At 32.9% G+C, this 19,863-nt stretch overlaps 1 protein-coding gene across 1 annotated transcript in view; it reads right to left on the reverse strand.

The window, feature by feature from the left end:
- LRRIQ1 (leucine rich repeats and IQ motif containing 1) overlaps window positions 1-19,863 on the reverse strand; it is a 201,709-nt gene that overhangs the window by 87,303 nt on the left and 94,543 nt on the right. The window contains exons 19-23 of the mRNA XM_057743161.1: window positions 11,295-11,384; window positions 10,534-10,655; window positions 9,940-10,035; window positions 9,602-9,684; window positions 1,577-1,678 (exon numbers count right to left, since the gene is read on the reverse strand). Of these exons, the coding sequence (XP_057599144.1) occupies window positions 1,577-1,678; window positions 9,602-9,684; window positions 9,940-10,035; window positions 10,534-10,655; window positions 11,295-11,384 (493 nt within the window). The remainder of the gene's footprint in view (window positions 1-1,576; window positions 1,679-9,601; window positions 9,685-9,939; window positions 10,036-10,533; window positions 10,656-11,294; window positions 11,385-19,863) is intronic.

The following is a 19,863-nucleotide window of genomic DNA, read 5'->3' on the forward strand; positions in this document are numbered from 1 at the left end:
GGAGGAAAGAAAACAAAAATGCACATCGTATCATAAGCATATATGGAAATGTTCTATTTTATTTCTATCACTATTTGAACTACTCCTGGCATATTTTATTTTAGTACACGATCAATAAATATACTGTATACATATATACTATTCTTGATGGTAACATATCTTCACCTTTCATAGGATAAGGGAAAATGTAACAGAACAGGTTGGGATAGATTTATTCCTAATTCTGAAGTACATGCTAATTTAAAGGGCAAAAATGCCCCAATTATCTTCCTTCCTAGGCGTATCTTTTCTGAAGTAACAGTGCTATTACACTTAACAGGTAATATCTGTGAATTTCTACTCTTCCTTTCAAAAAAGGTAAAATAGTTAAGATTATTGCAAAGAAATGAGCCCTGATTAAAACCGAAGCCTTATTATACTGAAAGTATGTTTTAATTCTATTAAAACACTAATCCATCAAAATATTTTGAAACAATATTGGTTTTTTTATAACTTCAATGGTCATCACATATTTAATGTTTTACTATGGAAAATTTTAAATATTAAAAAAAATTGGATAGTAAAACAAACCTCCTTATACCATTATCTATCGATCTAACAATTTCAATAATTTGCCAGACTTGCTTATCTTTTTAGGTATATTTTTTATTACTATATATTTAAAGAAAATTCTAGACCCCATGTCTTCTACCCTTACACACTTAGTAGGTTATCTCTGAATAAATATAAAATTGGTAGCTATCAAATATTTCTTTAGTTGAGACATTACTGAATAGAAATTTAAATTAAAATGTATCTATTTTCAATCATGTTATGATGATGCATAACTTTTAAGATTTATTTAAAATGTATAGAAGACAAAGTATTAAAACTTTTGAATAGTTCACTTCCATTAAAAATATTTGACTCCATTTTTTCCTGTTAGAAATTACAATCCAAAACTATAGGCAAAACTATGACCATTTTAATATTAAAGAGAAAGCAAACTTGTTGTAAGTCATATTTGCTGCTCTATTACATTTAAATATTCCTGCTTAATAATATAAGCCCATAACTGTTCTGAATGCTGAAATAAAGAATACAATCTGCCACTTAGATATACAGTTCCTTTACCCACGAAGTGAGCTGGACAAGCTTTAAATACAGTAAAACATTTAAAATTCCAGAGTTTAATTCATAATGTTTAATGCAATTTGTATATATTGGCAGTAAATATTTTAGAATGTCATTTCAACATGTACTCACTTCCATTGATACAGGGTAACATTATCTGTCAGTGTAAAATTTAAATAAAATTAGTAACGCTGATGATACAGCATTATAAATGTTCATATAAAAATACAAATAATTTAAATTTATATAAGCATTGATACAAATACTAAGCTACTATGCTAATGAATCAAGACACCAAATTAGTATTTTAGCTCCAAGAGCCATATTTTGACTTTTACTTAATTATATTTTATACATAATTTTTTATATATGTATTTTAGGACTAATGAGGATTTTTAAAATTTGCTTTAAATACAATTTTCCATCTTTTTTGCTTTTCTGTGCATCTGTGATTCAGTCATACCTTCAAAGTAGCCATCTCTTTGGGGCTGTGCTTTCTTTGGTGACTTTGTACCAGAAATTTTATTTTCACTGTTTTTGAATAATGCTAGGCGCACAGTGGGATCTAGACAAAAAGAGAAAAATAAGACAAATGTTCAGCTCTGGTTCTTTCCTTCTCTGAAATCGCTATGCATTTTTAATAATAATATTAAAAAGTAATAGCCATTCTATAAAATTCTGTGAAATTGATTATGATGTTATTTTAAAAAGCTTTATAATATGAAAAAGTAATCAACATTTATATATTCTTTGTTATCTGATTTAGCACCTAGCCAATATTTAATATATAGGGCAGAAAAACTAATAATGAGAAAAAATTTACACAAATTTTCCAGTTATGGCATCATCTTTTTATTTATGGAGTTGTTTTAATGTTTATTATTTTAGCTCCTTTGTTAAATTCCTGACACTTCTGCTGGAATAAAGTAAATTTTTCATAAATACATGTAGATAAAAGCTATTGTTACAGGAAAAACCATATACCCTACTTTTTTCCTTCTCTAAACTATAAGGAGCTATGATATAGGAGATGCAAGCAAGACAAGTAATGAGATAAGAAACAGATAAAACATAATCATTAGTTTTACAGATAAATTAATGATTTCTTGTTTGCCTTGATGTATGATATTTTACATAATGAAGATGTAAAATTCTAAGCATTTTTTATAGCCAAGAGAACTCTCAATTTATTAATTTTATAAAATAAATAGGATAATTGTAAATGTAGGGCCCTATACTTTTTTATTGATAATAAATGGTTCTATGGAATTTGAAACTGGGGATTTAGTGCAGTTGAACTAAGACAAAAGGTTTTTGCTTTCTGAAGAAATGTAAGGAAAGAAAATAGTGAAGTAACAGGGATTAGAATAAAAAGTGGAAAGTTCTGCATTGAAAATAGATTAATATACCTATCTTAAAAAAGTAGGTTGTATCTGACTGATATAATATTGCATGTCAATGATACTGCAATAAAAAAATAAATGAAGTAGGTTAATGTAAAACCACAATTCAGGGCAGCATACATTTTATTAATATCTTACATCATTTTGCAAAAAGACTTTAAGAATCTTTGATTAATATCTAGTGCAATAGAAGTGAATATGCTAAGTGAAAAAATAAGATTTAAAATATCATAAAACCCAAATTACATATATTAATTAAATGCTAAGGTAGCATTTTTTTAGATGTGAATTAGAAGAGTGGAAGAGTATTTACAGAGTTTTTCTCAAGCATGAATGAGCATAGTGAAGATTTCCATTAGTCTTCCAGTAATAATCTACCCTTACTAAGCTGATTTACATGTTTCAGAGAGATTATATTATTCAGATTGGGAAGAATATTGGTCAATATTTGGACACATCTCATAATTATAAGTGACCTAAGGTATTATAAGAGTTGAGTGCTTCTATATGAACTCAACATGAATTATCAATAAGAAAAATACAAATACTCTCTATATTTAATCGAATAAGTAACATATATCACTTAAGTCATTTACAAAAAAAATGTCGACATGTTGAAAAGAGCATTAGTCAGTCAGGGAAGGCAGATTATCATGGGTTTACATACTCTACGATACCTTATTATAACCTGCTGATCTTTCTACACATTCTCCTGACTTTCTTGCCTTTTTATTTGATCTATGTAATTCCTAAGCAAAAATACTACAATTCGACAGATCTGGGTTAGACCCAAGCTCCAATTTTTACTAGTTGTATGATTCTGGATAAATTGGTCTCACCCTCTGCCTCCTTTTTGGTCCAATAATATTGACTTTGAAATATTACTGTGAGAATTAATGAGATAATATGTGTAAAGCAGCAAGACATGAGTGTAGGTGCTCAATAAAGGTCAGCTAGTAAACATATAATTACAACATAAAACAACAGTGATATTTCCAACCTATTATATTCTTGGAAAAGATCTTAAATCATTACTATTAGAATAAAGTGGGACATACAGAAAATAGATTGATGAATCCATAATTGACTTCATTTTATTCTATTAATATAGCACATGAAATAAAAGCGATGGATCTTTTATAAGTTCTTTGGCACTCCTTTGGGCAAATTCTCTATGACTTGATTTCTTAATATGTAAATCATGGATAATGATAGCACATTCCTCACACTATTATCATGGTTAAGTAATTTAACACATATAAAATATTTATAAGAGGTTGTCTAGCTCAATTTACTCAATAAAATCATTTTATTCATCAAGGGCACAAAAAGAGTGTTACATTTTCAATCTTTTTATTTCAAAACATTCTGATTGCATCACCTTAAACTGACTTAAAACTAATTAATTCAAATTGCAAAGGAATAATAATAAGGAATAAATGATAAGAAGCAAAAAATATAGTAATTCTAGATGGGAAAAAAATAGCTTGATTCTGATAGTCCCTAAAAAGACCACCATGAATGATACTACTGTTACCCTCAAAAAATACACAATCGATTAAGAAAGCCAGGAGATAAGGATATTGTAAAGAGCATTAGAAAGAAATTTAAATCTACTCCTCAGCAATCATCAATGGCAGGTCTGTTTTTGTTTTTTAAATTTTTTATCTCCCAGTATGACTTGCCCAGTATCTGGAAAATAGGTTTTACATATATCTTTATCATATAATTAAAGAAATCCATAAGTAAGCTGAGTTTCCATATGTACGTGGCTCTGTACTTGACACTTTATATCCATTATCTCATTTAAGTAACAATTTTATTTAGGAATTATAATATCCTTAACATTATTTCATCCCCTGTGAAATCTCTTTATAGTTTCTATAAGCCTAATCTTAGCTCACTGGTTTATCTTATTCTCATTAATGACATACGTGAAAATCTGGTTATTATCCATTTTATGTATGTGACATGTAGAGCAGTGCTGTAAAATATGTTTTATGTTAAGATTGAATGACTAGCTATAGTTCATTTTTATAGAGGAGTATTATTTACTAATTTAAATTTGCCTTCTCAAATATAAACACATATTTAAATGAGTATAAAATACACACACAGTCATACAAATACACAGAGTCAGATGTCTTTAGTGACTTTTATCTAACCTATTGCTGATTTGGTTAACAGTTATTTATTGACCATCTACCATGGTATTAGGTTCAAGGAATCTGGTGGGGAACAAGTGGAGATTGGGTCCTCCAGGATCTTAGTATTCAAATAAGTTTTATTATTGTTTGTTCAGAGCACAACAAAGTGACATTTGATCAAAATTCTTTTGAGTTACTTTTGGGAACTGCTGAGGTAAAATAAATCAGTAATAAATTTCATTTTGTCATAGTTTTGTCTAAGTTGTTCCCTTTTGCTCCCTCCTCCTTAACATTTAATTCCCTTATCATTTTGCAACCTGATCTCTTTGCTATAGCCCATGAACTGCTTAACTCATATTAAGAAGTTAGCCTTTACTATTTTCTACGTGGCTTCATTCTTGGCTGTAACTAAATGTTACCAACACAGTCTTGAGCTTTTTCCTTCACTGAAATAAAATCAGCAAATATTTATTGAATGCTTAACATGTACTTGAAACTATGCAAGACGATTCTAATCCCTAGTGGTGGCTCTACTTTTGTAATGAAATTAACCTTGTTTGCTTCATCCTGCTCTATCTTTCTTCTAATGATGAAATTTAAAATTTGATATGCATAAATATGATTAATGTTGGAAAGCCACATTATGTCTTCATCCTTATATTCTTAGCCCTTAAACTTCTTACCTTTTGCTCTCCATTAAAATTCCTATACTCAGACCCCATCTTCTCTGAAGAGTGCTCCATATTAAAACCACTCACTCTCTTTCTCCATCTGGCTCTTCTCAGTCTTGCTACCAATATGCTCACTATCTTTAGGATATTGACCCTTGGGTTTTCAATAAACCAGCAACTCTCACCTTATATATGATGTTCTTCACTTTAGTACTAAACTCTAAACTTCCCTGAGTATCTGCTAAATTCCAGCCCAGATCACCAAATTCTGACATTATTTCTGTCCATGATACAACAGTAAAAACAAAAAGACAGGGACTTCCTAGGAGGCACAATGGTTAAGAATCTGCCTGCCAATGCAGGGGACACGGGTTCGAGCCCTGCTCTGGGAAGATTCCACATGCGCAGAAAAACTAAGCCCATGCGTCACAACTGTTGAGCCTGTGCTCTAGATCTGAAGCCCGTGGGCCACAACTATTGATCCCATGTGCTGCAACTATTGAAACCCATGCACCTAAAGCCCGTGCTCCACAACAAGAGAAGCAACTACAATGAGGAGTCCGCGCACCACAATGAAGAGTAGCCCCCACTCTCAGCAACTAGAGAAAGCCCATGTGCAGCAATGAAGACCCAACACAGCCAATAAATAAATAAAATAAATAAATAAATTTATAAAAAATAACAACATAAAGACAAACAAAGACCCACAAACACAAGACCAGTCATTACTGGCTCACACTTATCCATCGTGAGGGAAATAGCAATGACTTACCAGGAATAACAACAATTAGAACCCAAAACCAAACTGAGTAAATCATGGTAGCTCCTCACAATTTCAGAGTCCATCCTGTGGCTTCCAATTAATTCCTCCTCCCCCTCCCTCTCCCCATTCTCTCTCTTCCATTTAAAGCAGATGACCTCAGGCTTCCTAGGTGGTGCAGTGGTTAAGAATCCGCCTGTTCATGCAGGGGACACAGGTTCGATCCCTGCCCCAGGAAGATCCCACATGCCATGGAGCAACTAAGCCTGTGCGCCACAACTATTGAGCCTGTGCTTTAGAGCCCATGAGCCACAACTATTGAGCCCATGTGCTGCAACTACTGAAGCCCACCTGCCTAGAGCCTGTGCTCTGCAACAAGAGAAGCCATGGCAATGAGGGGCCTGCACACCACAATGAAGAGTAGCCCCCACTCACCGCAACTAAAAGAAAGCCCATGCACAGCAAAAAAAAACAAAGACCCAACACAGCCAATTAAAAAAAAAATTAAAAAATAAAAAATAATAAAGCAGATGACCTCATTTATCCTAATGAAAGTCATCAATACTGAGTGTCTTCTGATGGCTGACCACACTGCTTGCTTTCTCAGCCCCTTGCCTCTTCATTAATCAGCAACCTCAGTGGTATTCTTCCTCTATTTGCAGCTTTCTTCAAATAACTAACCCCCACCTTCTGCCCTATTTTCACTCTCATCTTAAATCAAATATCGTTGACTCGTGTCCCTTGGCTAAATATATGTACAAGACAGAAACAGGAAATATTAATAAGAGCTCGCTATGGTGCAACTTGCTCTAAAGTTTCTCATGGCATGAAATTTGAATTAAAGCATCCATACTTTGTGCATTTATGTGCCACCTCCTTGAGGATTAGTGCTTTGTTAGATTTTAGGGATTCCATTTAATTTTCTATTCTCTGACTGCCCCACTTGACACCCTCTCACCCCCACAGAGCTGGTTAGTCTCCAGCAGTTTTATGAGCAATGCTGCCCTCTGGTGGCCTGAAATTTTCAAGTTGGCAAGTTGTACATGTAAGAGATGTACATGTGTATGTATATTTGAAAATTACTAGTAAATTTTTCAGTATTTAACAGAATGTAAATATCTAAAATATCATGAAAGTTTAAAATTATGGCCATTATTTTAGGCAGATTCAAATAAGTTAATAGCATATCACATTGCATTAATACTAGAAAATTCTTTGTTCTGTAAGAAGAAAGACTGAGTTACAGAATCTCAAATGATTTGCTTACATACACAAAATTACATAAATTCTACATCATCAATCTACAGAAGCAAAACAAAAGCTTAATATAAAGACACAAAACCTCACACAGTAATAAGAATGCATTTTGGTTTACAATCATGTAATTAGAGTAAATATCCCCATAAAAATTATACAATTGCCATTTTGGGTTTTAACCTAACAGGTCATGCTTAAGGACCACTGTCAAAATGCTAAATTTAAGATGTGGTAGTTAACTTGGATGTCTGGGTGTCCTTTTTCATTTGTTACCCTACCATGCCCCCTTGTGACAGATAAAAAAAGAGGTTAATTTTTGCTTCATAATAATTATGTCTAATTTTTGGCCATTTATTAAAGCAATGAGTTTTATGTATGAGCATATATTCCTTATTAAAACTTTTTCTAAAAAATATTATTTACTATGCTGATTTATTAAAAATGTACTCAACCTAAAAAAACCCTCAGTTATAAGAATTAGCAAGAAACACCTATATATTTCCAGAGACAGATTCCAACAAGATAAAATTTTCCTTAACTTCACCATCACAAACTACTGCAAATATTGTAAATATCTAAAAAATTAGATCTTAAACATAAATAAATATTTGTTGAATATTGGCTGAATCAGTTCTTAAGCCAGTTTTTCTGATATTTGAACTTGCCTCAGAAGTTTCAGTAACTTTAATTTTTCTCAAAACGTTGATTTAAACATTGTTTTTGATACTGTGGAAAATGAGTAGAAATATACATCAAAGCAATGTAACATTATCAAACTACCTTGATTTACTGCACTGAATTCCATTTCCCAGGATCTGAAAGAAAGTCATCATCCTTAAGAGTTTGGGGCTATATTTCCCTGGGTAACCAATACATAGTATTCAGTTCACAGAGCCCTGAGGAACTCAGTAGGGGTTTACAAGAGTGCAGGAGGCATAAAGCAAGTTGACAAACAGAGCACATATTTACATTTTCTCTAAAAATGCTTCAAATTTGAATATTTTAAACCTGACAAACTTTTAGTACACAACAAAAAACATTACAGTTATCTCGAAAAGATAAAAGATAAAATTAAGATATCACTAATATAATGCCAAAAAAGGAAAGTTGAACATTTATAAATATAAAAATGAGTCATCAGTAATTTATCAATGGTTAGTAAGTGCTGTGCCAACAAATATCAGTTATTCCTTAGAAACCAACAGTATCTTGGTTATTTTTATTTTTGTCTTTAAACATTGAATATATGTATTTCTCAGAACTCTACAGTTGAACTGATTAAAATAATAGAAAAATTAATAAAGATAAAAATTAATCTGAGTGCTTCTTTGTATGCTGATAGAAGCTAGAACAATAGGATAAATACAGATTTCTTGCTCTTCTCAGGAGTAATACTACTTTTATGGAAATATTTCACTAACATTAAGATCTTTATAAAAGAAAATGATGAGTGAGAGAAACTCAAAACATCAAAAAGAAAGTCATGTTACTTATATTGAGTCTATGAGATGATGTGTAAATATTTATAAAGGTTTAGTAAATGCAGTTATATGAAACATCCAAATAATCTTAAATTCTTTGTTATAGCTATAAATTCATAACAACTTATTTCTTGCTCTGACATCTATAAATTACTCCACATATTAAGTAATTTTAATAAAATGATTAGAGGTGTCCAAAGAAAGACAAATGATTTGAAGAATAGCCTGGCAAGTGGAATAGAAGAAAAGATGCCTTGGAACATTTCTCAAGTTCAGCATAATCAAAAAAGATATACACTGTGCTTCTTTTCCAAAGTGTCAAGTTGTGAAGTCTTCATAGCTGATATTCATGGAACTGATGAATTTACAGAAATAGTTTATTGAATAATCAAGCAATTTAAAAACACACAAAGGAATAAGCACATGAAGCAGACGCTCTTTAGAATCAGCATTTGCTGAGATGAACCGGCTTAGAAACCAATTACAGCACAATTCTCAGTGCATACTAGATAGAATAATCAATAGCAAAGCAGGTAAGAAACAGGGGGAAAGTGAAAATAGCATTTAAGAGTATAACAAATCATTAAATCTAATATCATAATTTTCTCTATGTTTTCTTGTTCTTTTTTTATGGAACTATTGCCTTGGACATTCTCATATCTGTGTATTTCATTTCTATTTTTATTAAATACAATTTGCTAAAAATAGTTTAAAAGATTTTATCTTCAATGTCAGATACACAGTTATGCAAAGAGTATTGATTACTCACCTAATTTTTTCTTTAATTTCTTTGATTTCATTTTCTGTGCTCTCTTTAGCATTTGCTGAGCAGTGGAAATATCCTTAAAGCCCCTATAAAAAGATTAAATTTAATAAAGGCAAAAAATCTCCAGACTATATTTTTACATGCATATACATATAAACATACATATCTGAATTATATCATACCAAAACAAATTTGATTTCCCATTTAAGAATCTGTAATTTAACAGAGGTATAGTTTCTTAAAAACTAATAAAGGTATTCTTGAAATCTTGAAAAATATCTGCTTTGGATATTTAAATGTTTCTCAATTTCTAGTATTTTAGTGTAAAATACACCACATACCATTCTTCTGAAATTTTTTCTTCTTTTTCAGATTTTAGCAAACCCTTTCTGCCCGTCTTTGATTCAGGTGTCCTAGATAAAGTTCTTTTTTCTGATCTAGCAAAAGGAAACAACCACACTTAACTGAATCAACACAAGTATATCAGCACTTTTTAAAATTACAAGCTGTTTACGTTGTCTCAAACTTGGAAATAAAATACATTTAAATTACAGAAAAACTTTACCTTGAAAAGTAATAAAAGTCTGCCATTAATTTAAAATGTTTACATTTCAATTACTTGAAGCATATTTCAATCCTTTTGTCGAAAGAAACAGCATTGGAATTTTTATTCTAACCCTTATCTCTACCTATATAGCAGTATTTAAAAGTTCACTTGTTTGTAACAGTTAATAACATTATTTCACTGCTACTTAAGTTTTGTATTTGCTTTAATAAACCTACATCACATATTTTTCTTACACTAAAAATTCCATAAAATCATTACATTTTTAACAAATTCATACCTATTTTCATTATCTTACTACTTTTGCAACAAGTATAATATTCTTGTCATTCATTAGAGATTGGTCCTCCAAAAGAGCAATTTAGCTTACCTGCTATTAAATTGTGTGTGTTCCGATGAAAACAAATTTTCTTTCTCATTACATAGCCATGCTTGAGCTGGATGACTCGGTAAATTAAGTGAAGTATCATCATATTTTAAGGTTCCAGAGAACTTATTAGAAAAAAATGTATATAAGTATAAAATAAATTGAAAAAATCTAGCATGTATATTGTATTACTTTACATGCATATTACTGAGTAGCCTAAGAAAAACTTATAAAAATTTAAAATTCTAATAAAATGAAATTTATGGAATATACATACAAATGTCCTTTGTTGTAGCCATGAGGGATATGCTTTTGGTATAGTTTGCATATACAAAATGATTAATTGCAAAGATCATGAAAAAAATTCAGAAAAAAACTTCAAAGATTATCAAATAAATAACAGATTATTGCAGTCCATTGACCTCTGACTGAGGATCTTCAGCTGTTGCCCTTTTAATGCATATTTTTGTATTTTTAAAGTGCTGTCAACTAGTGATTTTATGCAGCTGAAGCATATCATTTTTTTTTTTTTTGCTACTGTGAAATAAAGTGTTGAAAGAAATCCAAAATAAAGAAAAAAATTAGGAGCAAATGAAAGAAAAGCTACATGAAAAATTACATCTGGGGATGAGGAGGAAGTCAGAGGCTTCTAAAAGTAATTGTGTTTTTCAAGTCAATAAATTGTATTATTAATCACTGCAGCATAGCATAACCTTAAGAAATGAGCAAAGATTGAGCACTAAGAGGTTTCCGTGACATGTTACCTTTGGCCAGTGCAGCTGGTTTGGAAGAAGCAGTGTTTGTGAAGGGAAGCGGGCAGAATCTAAAGCAAGCCATTCCTTCTCTAAGGCAGCCTGCACAAATAATAACATTAATGTACATAATTTAGTTTGTATAACTTTTACAAAGATTCTTTTAAATTTTCTTATATACTACAAATGTTAAGAAAGTGTATCAGCATTTTTATTTAGAGGAAAGTTTGCTACTTGCTCTTCTGAGATGCTATGTACCTGTTTAATGCAAACATTCTAAAAAAAATGGGATAAGGTTTTCCATCCTCAAGCGAAATAAGGTAAAAATCTGAGTACTCACATGCTCTAAAAAATGAGATGTGCAAACTGTTCAGTGTACTTAAGTGTTTGAGAACTATGACTCTAGCCAACTCTAGATATAACTGAGGAAAATAATCCATTAGTTCTTTATTATGCAAAATAGAATATTTTCCATCAAGCTTCACTATTAAAATTTACATTTTAATATATTAGCATCAGTTCTTCTGTAAATACCATATGTAAGATAGCTTTTACTTACTTTTAGTTCAACATTTCACGAATTTTCTGAATAGATGGAAAAAAGAATTTTGAACATGAATACAGAACATGGTTCTTGATATATTCTCTAATTCAAGGGTTTGAATGATAAAAATATAAATTTAAATTTTGAAATGATCTTAAGTCACTTCACTCTTCATCTTACAATATCTTTATTCCATTTATGTAATTTCCAAATTTATTTTATCTTCCTACAATGGAATGATACTAGTTATGCTAGTTTTGTATAATTTAGGATATAATTATCTAAATTTTATTCATCTGGATTATCTAATATGGTTTAAATAATATTCTGTGGTTCTATAATTGTTTTTTAATCTTTAAGAAAAAAGGATGATCAGAATATCAGTGGACTTGTTTTTTAAAAGTTTCTAAAATGATCAAACATATTCATGTTTTAAAAACTGGAATGACTATAATCTGAGGAGACCCAAATGTAATTTTCCATTTATACAGTGTCAGTGTTTCTTGACTATCTCTTGAAAAACCATTGGAAATGTAAGACTAAGACATCTTGACTACAGGCCAGCAGTGCAATGACAGACCATTACTTATAGCATTTAGTCTTAGGAAACCTAATCGGATTCATGTTATTTGAAAATCTACGTAAAAAGGATACAGCTGTACACCAGTACATTGTCCAGTTCCTTCTAGGCAGAGATCATTAATATATACATCACAGTTATATACCAGTTATATTTGGTTTACGAATACATGAGGGTGAGTCAAAAATTATCTGCACTCTGGCTGCAGAATTTTTTATTAAATTTTAAAAAGACAAATACATCATTTTCCAACACAATCTCCTTGCTTTTCAATACACTTTGTCCATCTGTCAACAAGCTTTCATATTCCTTCATTAAAAAATGTTTTAGGCTGAGCTGTCAGCCACAGATGCACTGCTGTCTTCACTCCTCCAGAAGTGAATCTTTGTCCTTGTAGGGCTGCTTTCAGGGGACCAAACAGGTGAAAGTCCTATGGAGCAAGATCAGGACTATAGGGAGGATGCTTTAACACCTCAAAACAAAGTTTTTGCAGAGTGTCGACAGTGTGGGCAGAAGTGTGAGGATGTGCATTGTCATGCAAGATCACAACGCCCTTGGACAGCAGTCCTCTGTGTTTAACCCAAAGATTAGGCTTTAGCACAAACTTTTCGAAACCTAAGTCTGTGGTGGATTATTTCACAGGCTGAGCTATGGCGGATTTGCAAATGATTTGCCACATAATCCACTGTCACTCATCTATTCGACAGAATCATTTCACGTGTACACTTAATGTTGTCATCAGCCATGGATGTGGCTAGGCATCCGGCTCCTTCTTGATGGCTAACACTTGTGTGACCTTCCTTGAACTTCTCTGTCCATTCATACACACTTTTTCATGACAAAACACTTTCTCCATACTGTGCACAAAGTCTTCCCTAAATAACAGCACCAGGTCTACCCTCAGACCACAAAAAACGAATCATTGCATGCTGCTCTTCTTTCATGCAAATCACGAGTGGGGCATCATTTTTGCTTACAAATGAACTGATGTAACACATTCACACTGGCACAGCCGTGACTAGGGAGACAGTAGCCTTGAACAGAAAGCACTCATAAGACAGTGTGGCCAACAGAAGTTTTAACATAACTGGAGTGCGGATAATTTTTGACTCACTCTCGTGTATCTGGTTTAAGAAGGGCTATTTAATGCAAAATTGCAAACAGTATGCTGGGCTCAGATTTTTAAATTCTTTCTTTGGTATAACAAATAAAGTAAAATTCATATTTATGCCAGGAAAGATCAAGGCCGAAAGCATATCAGCTATCATTAAATTAGTATCCTTACTCTGTAAAATTGCTAAAATGAAGAGAAGATGTGGAGACAATATTGCAAAAGGCAATGTGCCAGAGGATTCTAGGAAGATGGTGGGGTAGGGAGCACCAGGAACCTGTCTCCCAACCTAGACAACAATGGAACTGGCAGAATCGGTCTAATGTATCCATTTTGCAACTCTAGAGTCTATTGAGGCATATAATATCCTAGGGAAGACTTGGATGATAAATGGTGGTTAATTTTGGTAAATGTCAGCCCTTAGCACAGTAGCAACTATCTATCCTCCACTCCCTAGCCCCAAGGCAGGCAGCTATTCATGTGTTTTAGAAGTAACTTGTACACAATTTGCAGCAGCCAGGGTGGACAATGAGGACACTCCTCCGAAATATCAGAGATCTGTGCTCTGACTGTTGATTGTTGTTCCTGATCACAGAGATACAAAGAGGTGAGTGGCACCTCCCATATTGTTGTAAGCGTATTTACCCCACCTACTAAGTGATTTCCAAAGGATTTAAAGGACTGATGTCCTTCCCCCAACTCCCTCCCGCCTTCATTTTTCTCTGTTTCCTTTTATGGGAGACAGACACTAAAGACTAGAATATTCATTTTAAAAAATACTAGGATGTTCGAAAGCATCTGCATATGTGGGGGAAATCAGAAAGTCGCCACATGCCCAGGGAAAGGCACAGGCTTAGAAAAGAACTGGGAAGACCTTGAATTTACAACTCAGACTGATCCTTGGCACAGATGCAGCCTACAACAATCAAAACAAAAACAAAAACAATAACAATAAAAACAAAAAACCTGACAAACCTTAGGGAAGAGAGAGAATTTGATTTCCACAGTTACCACATTATTAGATTCAATACCTAATTTTAAATAAAAATCACAATGCATACAAAGAAATAGGAAAATCTACAGCCCATCTTTCCAAAGATGTTAACATAGCTAACAGACTTGGAAGATATAGTCTTTGAGTGTTTCCCTTTGGAGCAGAAGGCAAAATTTGTTTGCTGTCTGGTATAAGAAAATAACTACTTCCTCTGGAGCACAGGATGAGCAGGTTTGCTAGCAGCACTGTATAAAATATAGGGTTCCCAGGCTTCCAGATTCCTCAAGGGGAATTCCTCCCTATGGAACTTGAAGCTTCTGTTGCCTGATGTAAGAAGTAATAAATGTCTCATTTCTTCTGCCAGCATCCATGAAAGTGTGGCAGCCTAACTTGTTAGATTGCATGCAGGATAAAATCTCAGATCCCTTACAGTTCTTGGCACTTAAAAAATTAAGGTAAACTATGCTTAATAAAAACTGAAACAAATTGACTTATGGTTATCAGTGTCCCTTTAATTAACCATTTGTAAAATGAAAACACATTTCAGAGAGGCAACAAACCAATATAAAGACTTCATGGCAGATTGATCCAGGCTTTTTGTTTGAGGCTAATTTATTAAGACAGTTTTATATTTACTTCTTTAACAGCAACTGTAATTCACTGTAAATATTCAAATATATTTCTGACATCTCCTAAACTTGGGGCCGTGTTATATCTGTCTGAGTACCTACCCTAGCACCAAGCATGGTACCAACCAATACTGTAAGCATTCAGTACTTGTTGGTTGGGAGGGAAAATATAAGTTTGAATAGATGTATATCACTACAACTCTTTTGTGATAAATCTTAAAGAAAAGTATAGGCTATACCAAAGGTAAATATTGTTATGACCTAAAGAAGTGATAAAAGGGAAGTCCTGGTTAGATAAGTCTTACAGCTGTATACAGGAAAGTAAGAGAAAGAAAGCACAAAAATTATAGAGACACTTTCATAATTTGATTATGTCGTCTAAAGTTGTAAGATGATTTTAAAATAAAGTGATGACAATAAAAAAAGGGGTAAAAAAAAAATAAAGGTCAAAGGAGGGCAAAGTAATAATTCCTTCCTAATAGGTATTCAGCCTTAATTCTTAGCTCCCTAAACTATAATCTCCATATTACAAACAAATTCATCCACTTAAAACAAATAATACATTTAAATCCTTTTCTCAAAACCCAATAATGTTCTATCACATTTGAAATAAAATTCAAAGTTCTTGACATGATATCGTAGACTTTATGTGGACTGTTCCCTGACCATTTTTCTGTTTCTTCCCTATTTCTGGTTATTCTCCACTACTAATCAGTTCTACTTATTGTGAGTTTTCTGTTCGTTTAGTATACTAGAAAGGCTCCTGTTTCAAGGCTTCCATACTTGCCTTACACTTAGCCCAGTGCAGTATTACCTGATAGCTATCCCTTCACTTTATTTTCAAATCTCTATCAAAATATTTCACTTTATGCAGGCCTTCCCTGATTGTCCAATCAGATTCTATGCTCTATCTCATAACTTTCTTTATAAAATTTTTTAAAGAAATTTCCAATATCTTATAGTATTCTCATATATTTATATATTTATTCACTGTCTGTCACCTCACGTAAATGCAAGCTCACTGAGGTGAGGGATTTTATCTCTTTTGTTCATTGTGGTGAGAACAATGCCTGGAACACTTAAGGTAATCACTGACATGAAATATTTATAAACATTGCATTGTGAACATTTTATTCTGGTATAGCTTTAATTAGAATTAAGATTCTCCTGAGAACAATTATAAACACTGGATTAAAAAAGGAGATGAAGGCACTCAAGAACAATCAAAGCAGTCAGGACTTAAAAAGCTAAGATCCCAGAGACTTCCCTGGTGGTCTAGTGGTTAAGAATTCGCCTTCCAATGCAGGGGATGTGGGTTCAATCCCTGGTTGGGGAGCTAAGATTCCCACATGCCACAAGGCAACTAAGCCCACATGCCGCAACTACTGAGCCCGCACGCTCTGGAGCTCATGTGCCACAACTAGAGACCCTGGGTGCTGCAACTACTCAGCCTGTGTGCTCTGGAGCCTACATGCCACAACTAGAGAGAAGCCCACCTGTGCACTCCAGAGCCCATGTACCACAACTAGAGAGCCCACCGCTCTGGAGCCCGAACACCATAACTAGAGAGAAGACTGTGCTCTACAATAAAGAGCCTGTGCACCACAAGGAAAGATCCCAAGGGCCGCAACTAAGACCCGAGACAGCCAAATAAATTAAAAAAAAAACAAAAAAGCCAAGATCCCAGAGAGTAGAGTCTCACGTAGATGTGAATTGTGTATTTCCCGCCACATTTTTCCTCAGGGAAGTCCCCAATTTTATTAACAAGAAAGAGAAGCCAAGCAGGAATCTACGGCCCACTTGTAGCAGTTTCACTGGAATGAAGGGACAGAGGTTAAAATGCAGAATACCAAGGCAGTTAGGATTGAAGGACCAAGATCCCTGAGAGGAGAGACCCACAGAAATGTGAGCTTGCTCATGTATAAAATAACCCTTCATATGCCTGCAAATTCCAAGTAGTTCATGTGTTGGAGAGATACCAAGACTCAAAGTGCAATAGTAACAGCTGGGATGCTAAAAATCTAAGAAGAAATTTCTTTAGTCACTTGATGCTGTGGAGAGATTAGAATTCAGGAAAAAACGAGGTGAAGGTAACCTGGTAAATATCCCACTCTCAGTTTGGACATTATATTGGCTCAACCCTAAGAAAAACCAGAAATAGACCAGCCCTAACAAAGCTTGAAAATAAGCCTCAAAAGGATCTCTGTCTATACAATATCTGCCTGTCAGAACAAAATTAAATCATCTTTAGAGAAAGAAAATATCTTTCAGTGTCTTTATACTTTTTACATATATGTCTGATACTTAATGACTAAATGCTAAGAGAATTGACTGACTCAAAATATTGATACAAGAGATAAACTGTCAATAGAAATAAACCTACAAGTAATCCAGATGTTGCAATTAACTGAGAAAGGTTTGAAAATACCATACTCAGTTTGTTCAAGAAAATATAGGAAATGATAGGAAACTTCAATACATAACTAGAATTTACAATAAATAATTAAGAAGAAATTCCAGAACTAAAAAATAGAATAACTGAAATTAGGCTAAAAATGATTAGATAACTTGAGAGATGATTAGTGAACTACAAGATGGGTCAATAGGAAATATGTAAATTAAAACAGGCAAGTAAAAAAGAGAAAACAATTCAAAAAAGAGTCTAAGAGACACATGAGAAATGGTAAGGAATTCTAACATATGTGTTTTTGGAGCTACTTTACCTCAGAGTAGAGAGATACTGAAAAAAGATTAAATATTTGAAATAACTCTGGCCAAGCAATTTCCAAAACTCATGAAAGACATCAACCACAGATTCAAGAAGCCACATAACCTCTCCCACTCCAAGCAGAGTACCTACAAAGAAAATCACACCCATGCTGAAAAAGAGGAAATGAACTTTAAAAGTAGTCTGGGGAGTAAGAATTGGAAAGAAATATCTTGAGAAAAGAAAAAATAAGACTTTACAATAGAATCTATGAAAGCCAGAAGATAATAAAAATGGCATCTTTAAATACCAAAAGTACCTGGAATTCTATATCTAGAGAAGATATCCTTCAAAGTTTTAAATAAAAGAAATTTTCAAGTAATCAAAAACTGACCTGAACTAAAATAAATAATAAAGGAAGTCCTTAAGGCAAAAGAGAATGATGGAAGCATGATAATGCAGGAAAGAATGAAGTGCATAGAAAGAGGTAACCAGGGGCTTCCTAGGTGGCGCAGTGGTTAAGAATCCACCTGCCAATGCAGGGGACATGGGTTTGATCCGTGCTCCAGGAAGATCCCACATGCTGCGGAGCAACTAAGCCCGTGAGCCACAACTACTGAGCCCATGTACTGCAACTACTGAAGTCCACGTGCCTAGAGCCTGTGCTCTGCAACAAAGAAGCCACAGTGATGAGGAGCCCATGCACCACAACGAAGAGTAGCCCCCACTCACCGCAACTAAAGAAAGCCCACGCACAGCAAAAAATACCCAACACAGCCAATAAAATAAATAAATAAGTAAATTAATTACTTAAATTAAAAAAAGAGGTAACCATAAATTAACAAGCTACTGTGAGAAAAAAGGAAAAACAAAAATACTTGATTAATGGGAAAAAAGGTAACAAAGAAGCAAAAAAGACATACAGGAACTAATAGGATAAATGGAACACAAATAGAAAGATGATATACATAAACTTAATTATACTCAATTAAAATAAATGTAAAGTCTGAATACATTAATAAAAAACATCAAAAAGGAATATAAAAATAAGCAAAATCCAGCTATATATTCTTGTAAGAGTCATGCTTTCAATATAAAAGCAACAGAAATGTTTAATGGGAATGGTTAGGAAAACGTATATTATAAAATTACCAGTCAAAAGAAAGTTGCTGTAAGTATGAAAATATCAGAGGGAATAGCCATTAAAGCAATTAGTTAAAGAGGGAAACTAGAGTTAAAGAGTCAAATTTTATCATTATAAAAGGGTCAATAATACAACCACTTTATTCTAAACGTGTATACCCTAATAACATATTCTCAAAGTATGAGACCAAATTTGACAGCGCTAAAAACTGATTTAGAGAAACCCACAATCATAAGAAGAGATTTCATCATTCTTCTGTCAATAACTGATAGAAACCTCCCCAAGTCACTAAAAATATAGATTTTTTTAAAACACAATTAACAAACTTAAAGTAATTGAGATTTTAGTAACACAACATCTGCAAAATGCACATTCCTTTCAAGTGCACATGGAACATTTTCCCAAATAGATTATGTGCTAAGACAAATTTTTAAGAACAAGTAACATCAATCTTACATCAAACTCTTCCAGAAAACAGAACCATAGGAAACACTCCCTAATCAAATATAAGGTCAACACAACATTGATACCAAAATCTGAAGAGAGTTTTAAAAGAAAGAAAATTTACAGGCACAGCTCCTTCTTGAATATAAATGCAAAAATCCTAAACAAAATATTAGCAGATCAAATTCAGAGATATATAAAAAGATAATACATTATAGCTAAGTTGGTTTACTCCAGGAATACAAGGTTTAATGTTTGAAAATCAACATTATAGGCATAAAAACATTTGATAATATCCAAGTCATATAAAGAATCATCAACATCATCATCATATTAACCTCTGGAAAGGTAAGAAGATGTTAAGGAGGGTAACTCAATCAAATATAGAGTTTCTACAAGAAACCTGTATTTGCTTTTTTGTATTAAGC

This window comes from Hippopotamus amphibius, chromosome 7 (genome assembly GCF_030028045.1).
Source record: "Hippopotamus amphibius kiboko isolate mHipAmp2 chromosome 7, mHipAmp2.hap2, whole genome shotgun sequence".
In the NCBI taxonomy this organism is placed as follows: Eukaryota; Metazoa; Chordata; class Mammalia; order Artiodactyla; family Hippopotamidae; genus Hippopotamus; species Hippopotamus amphibius.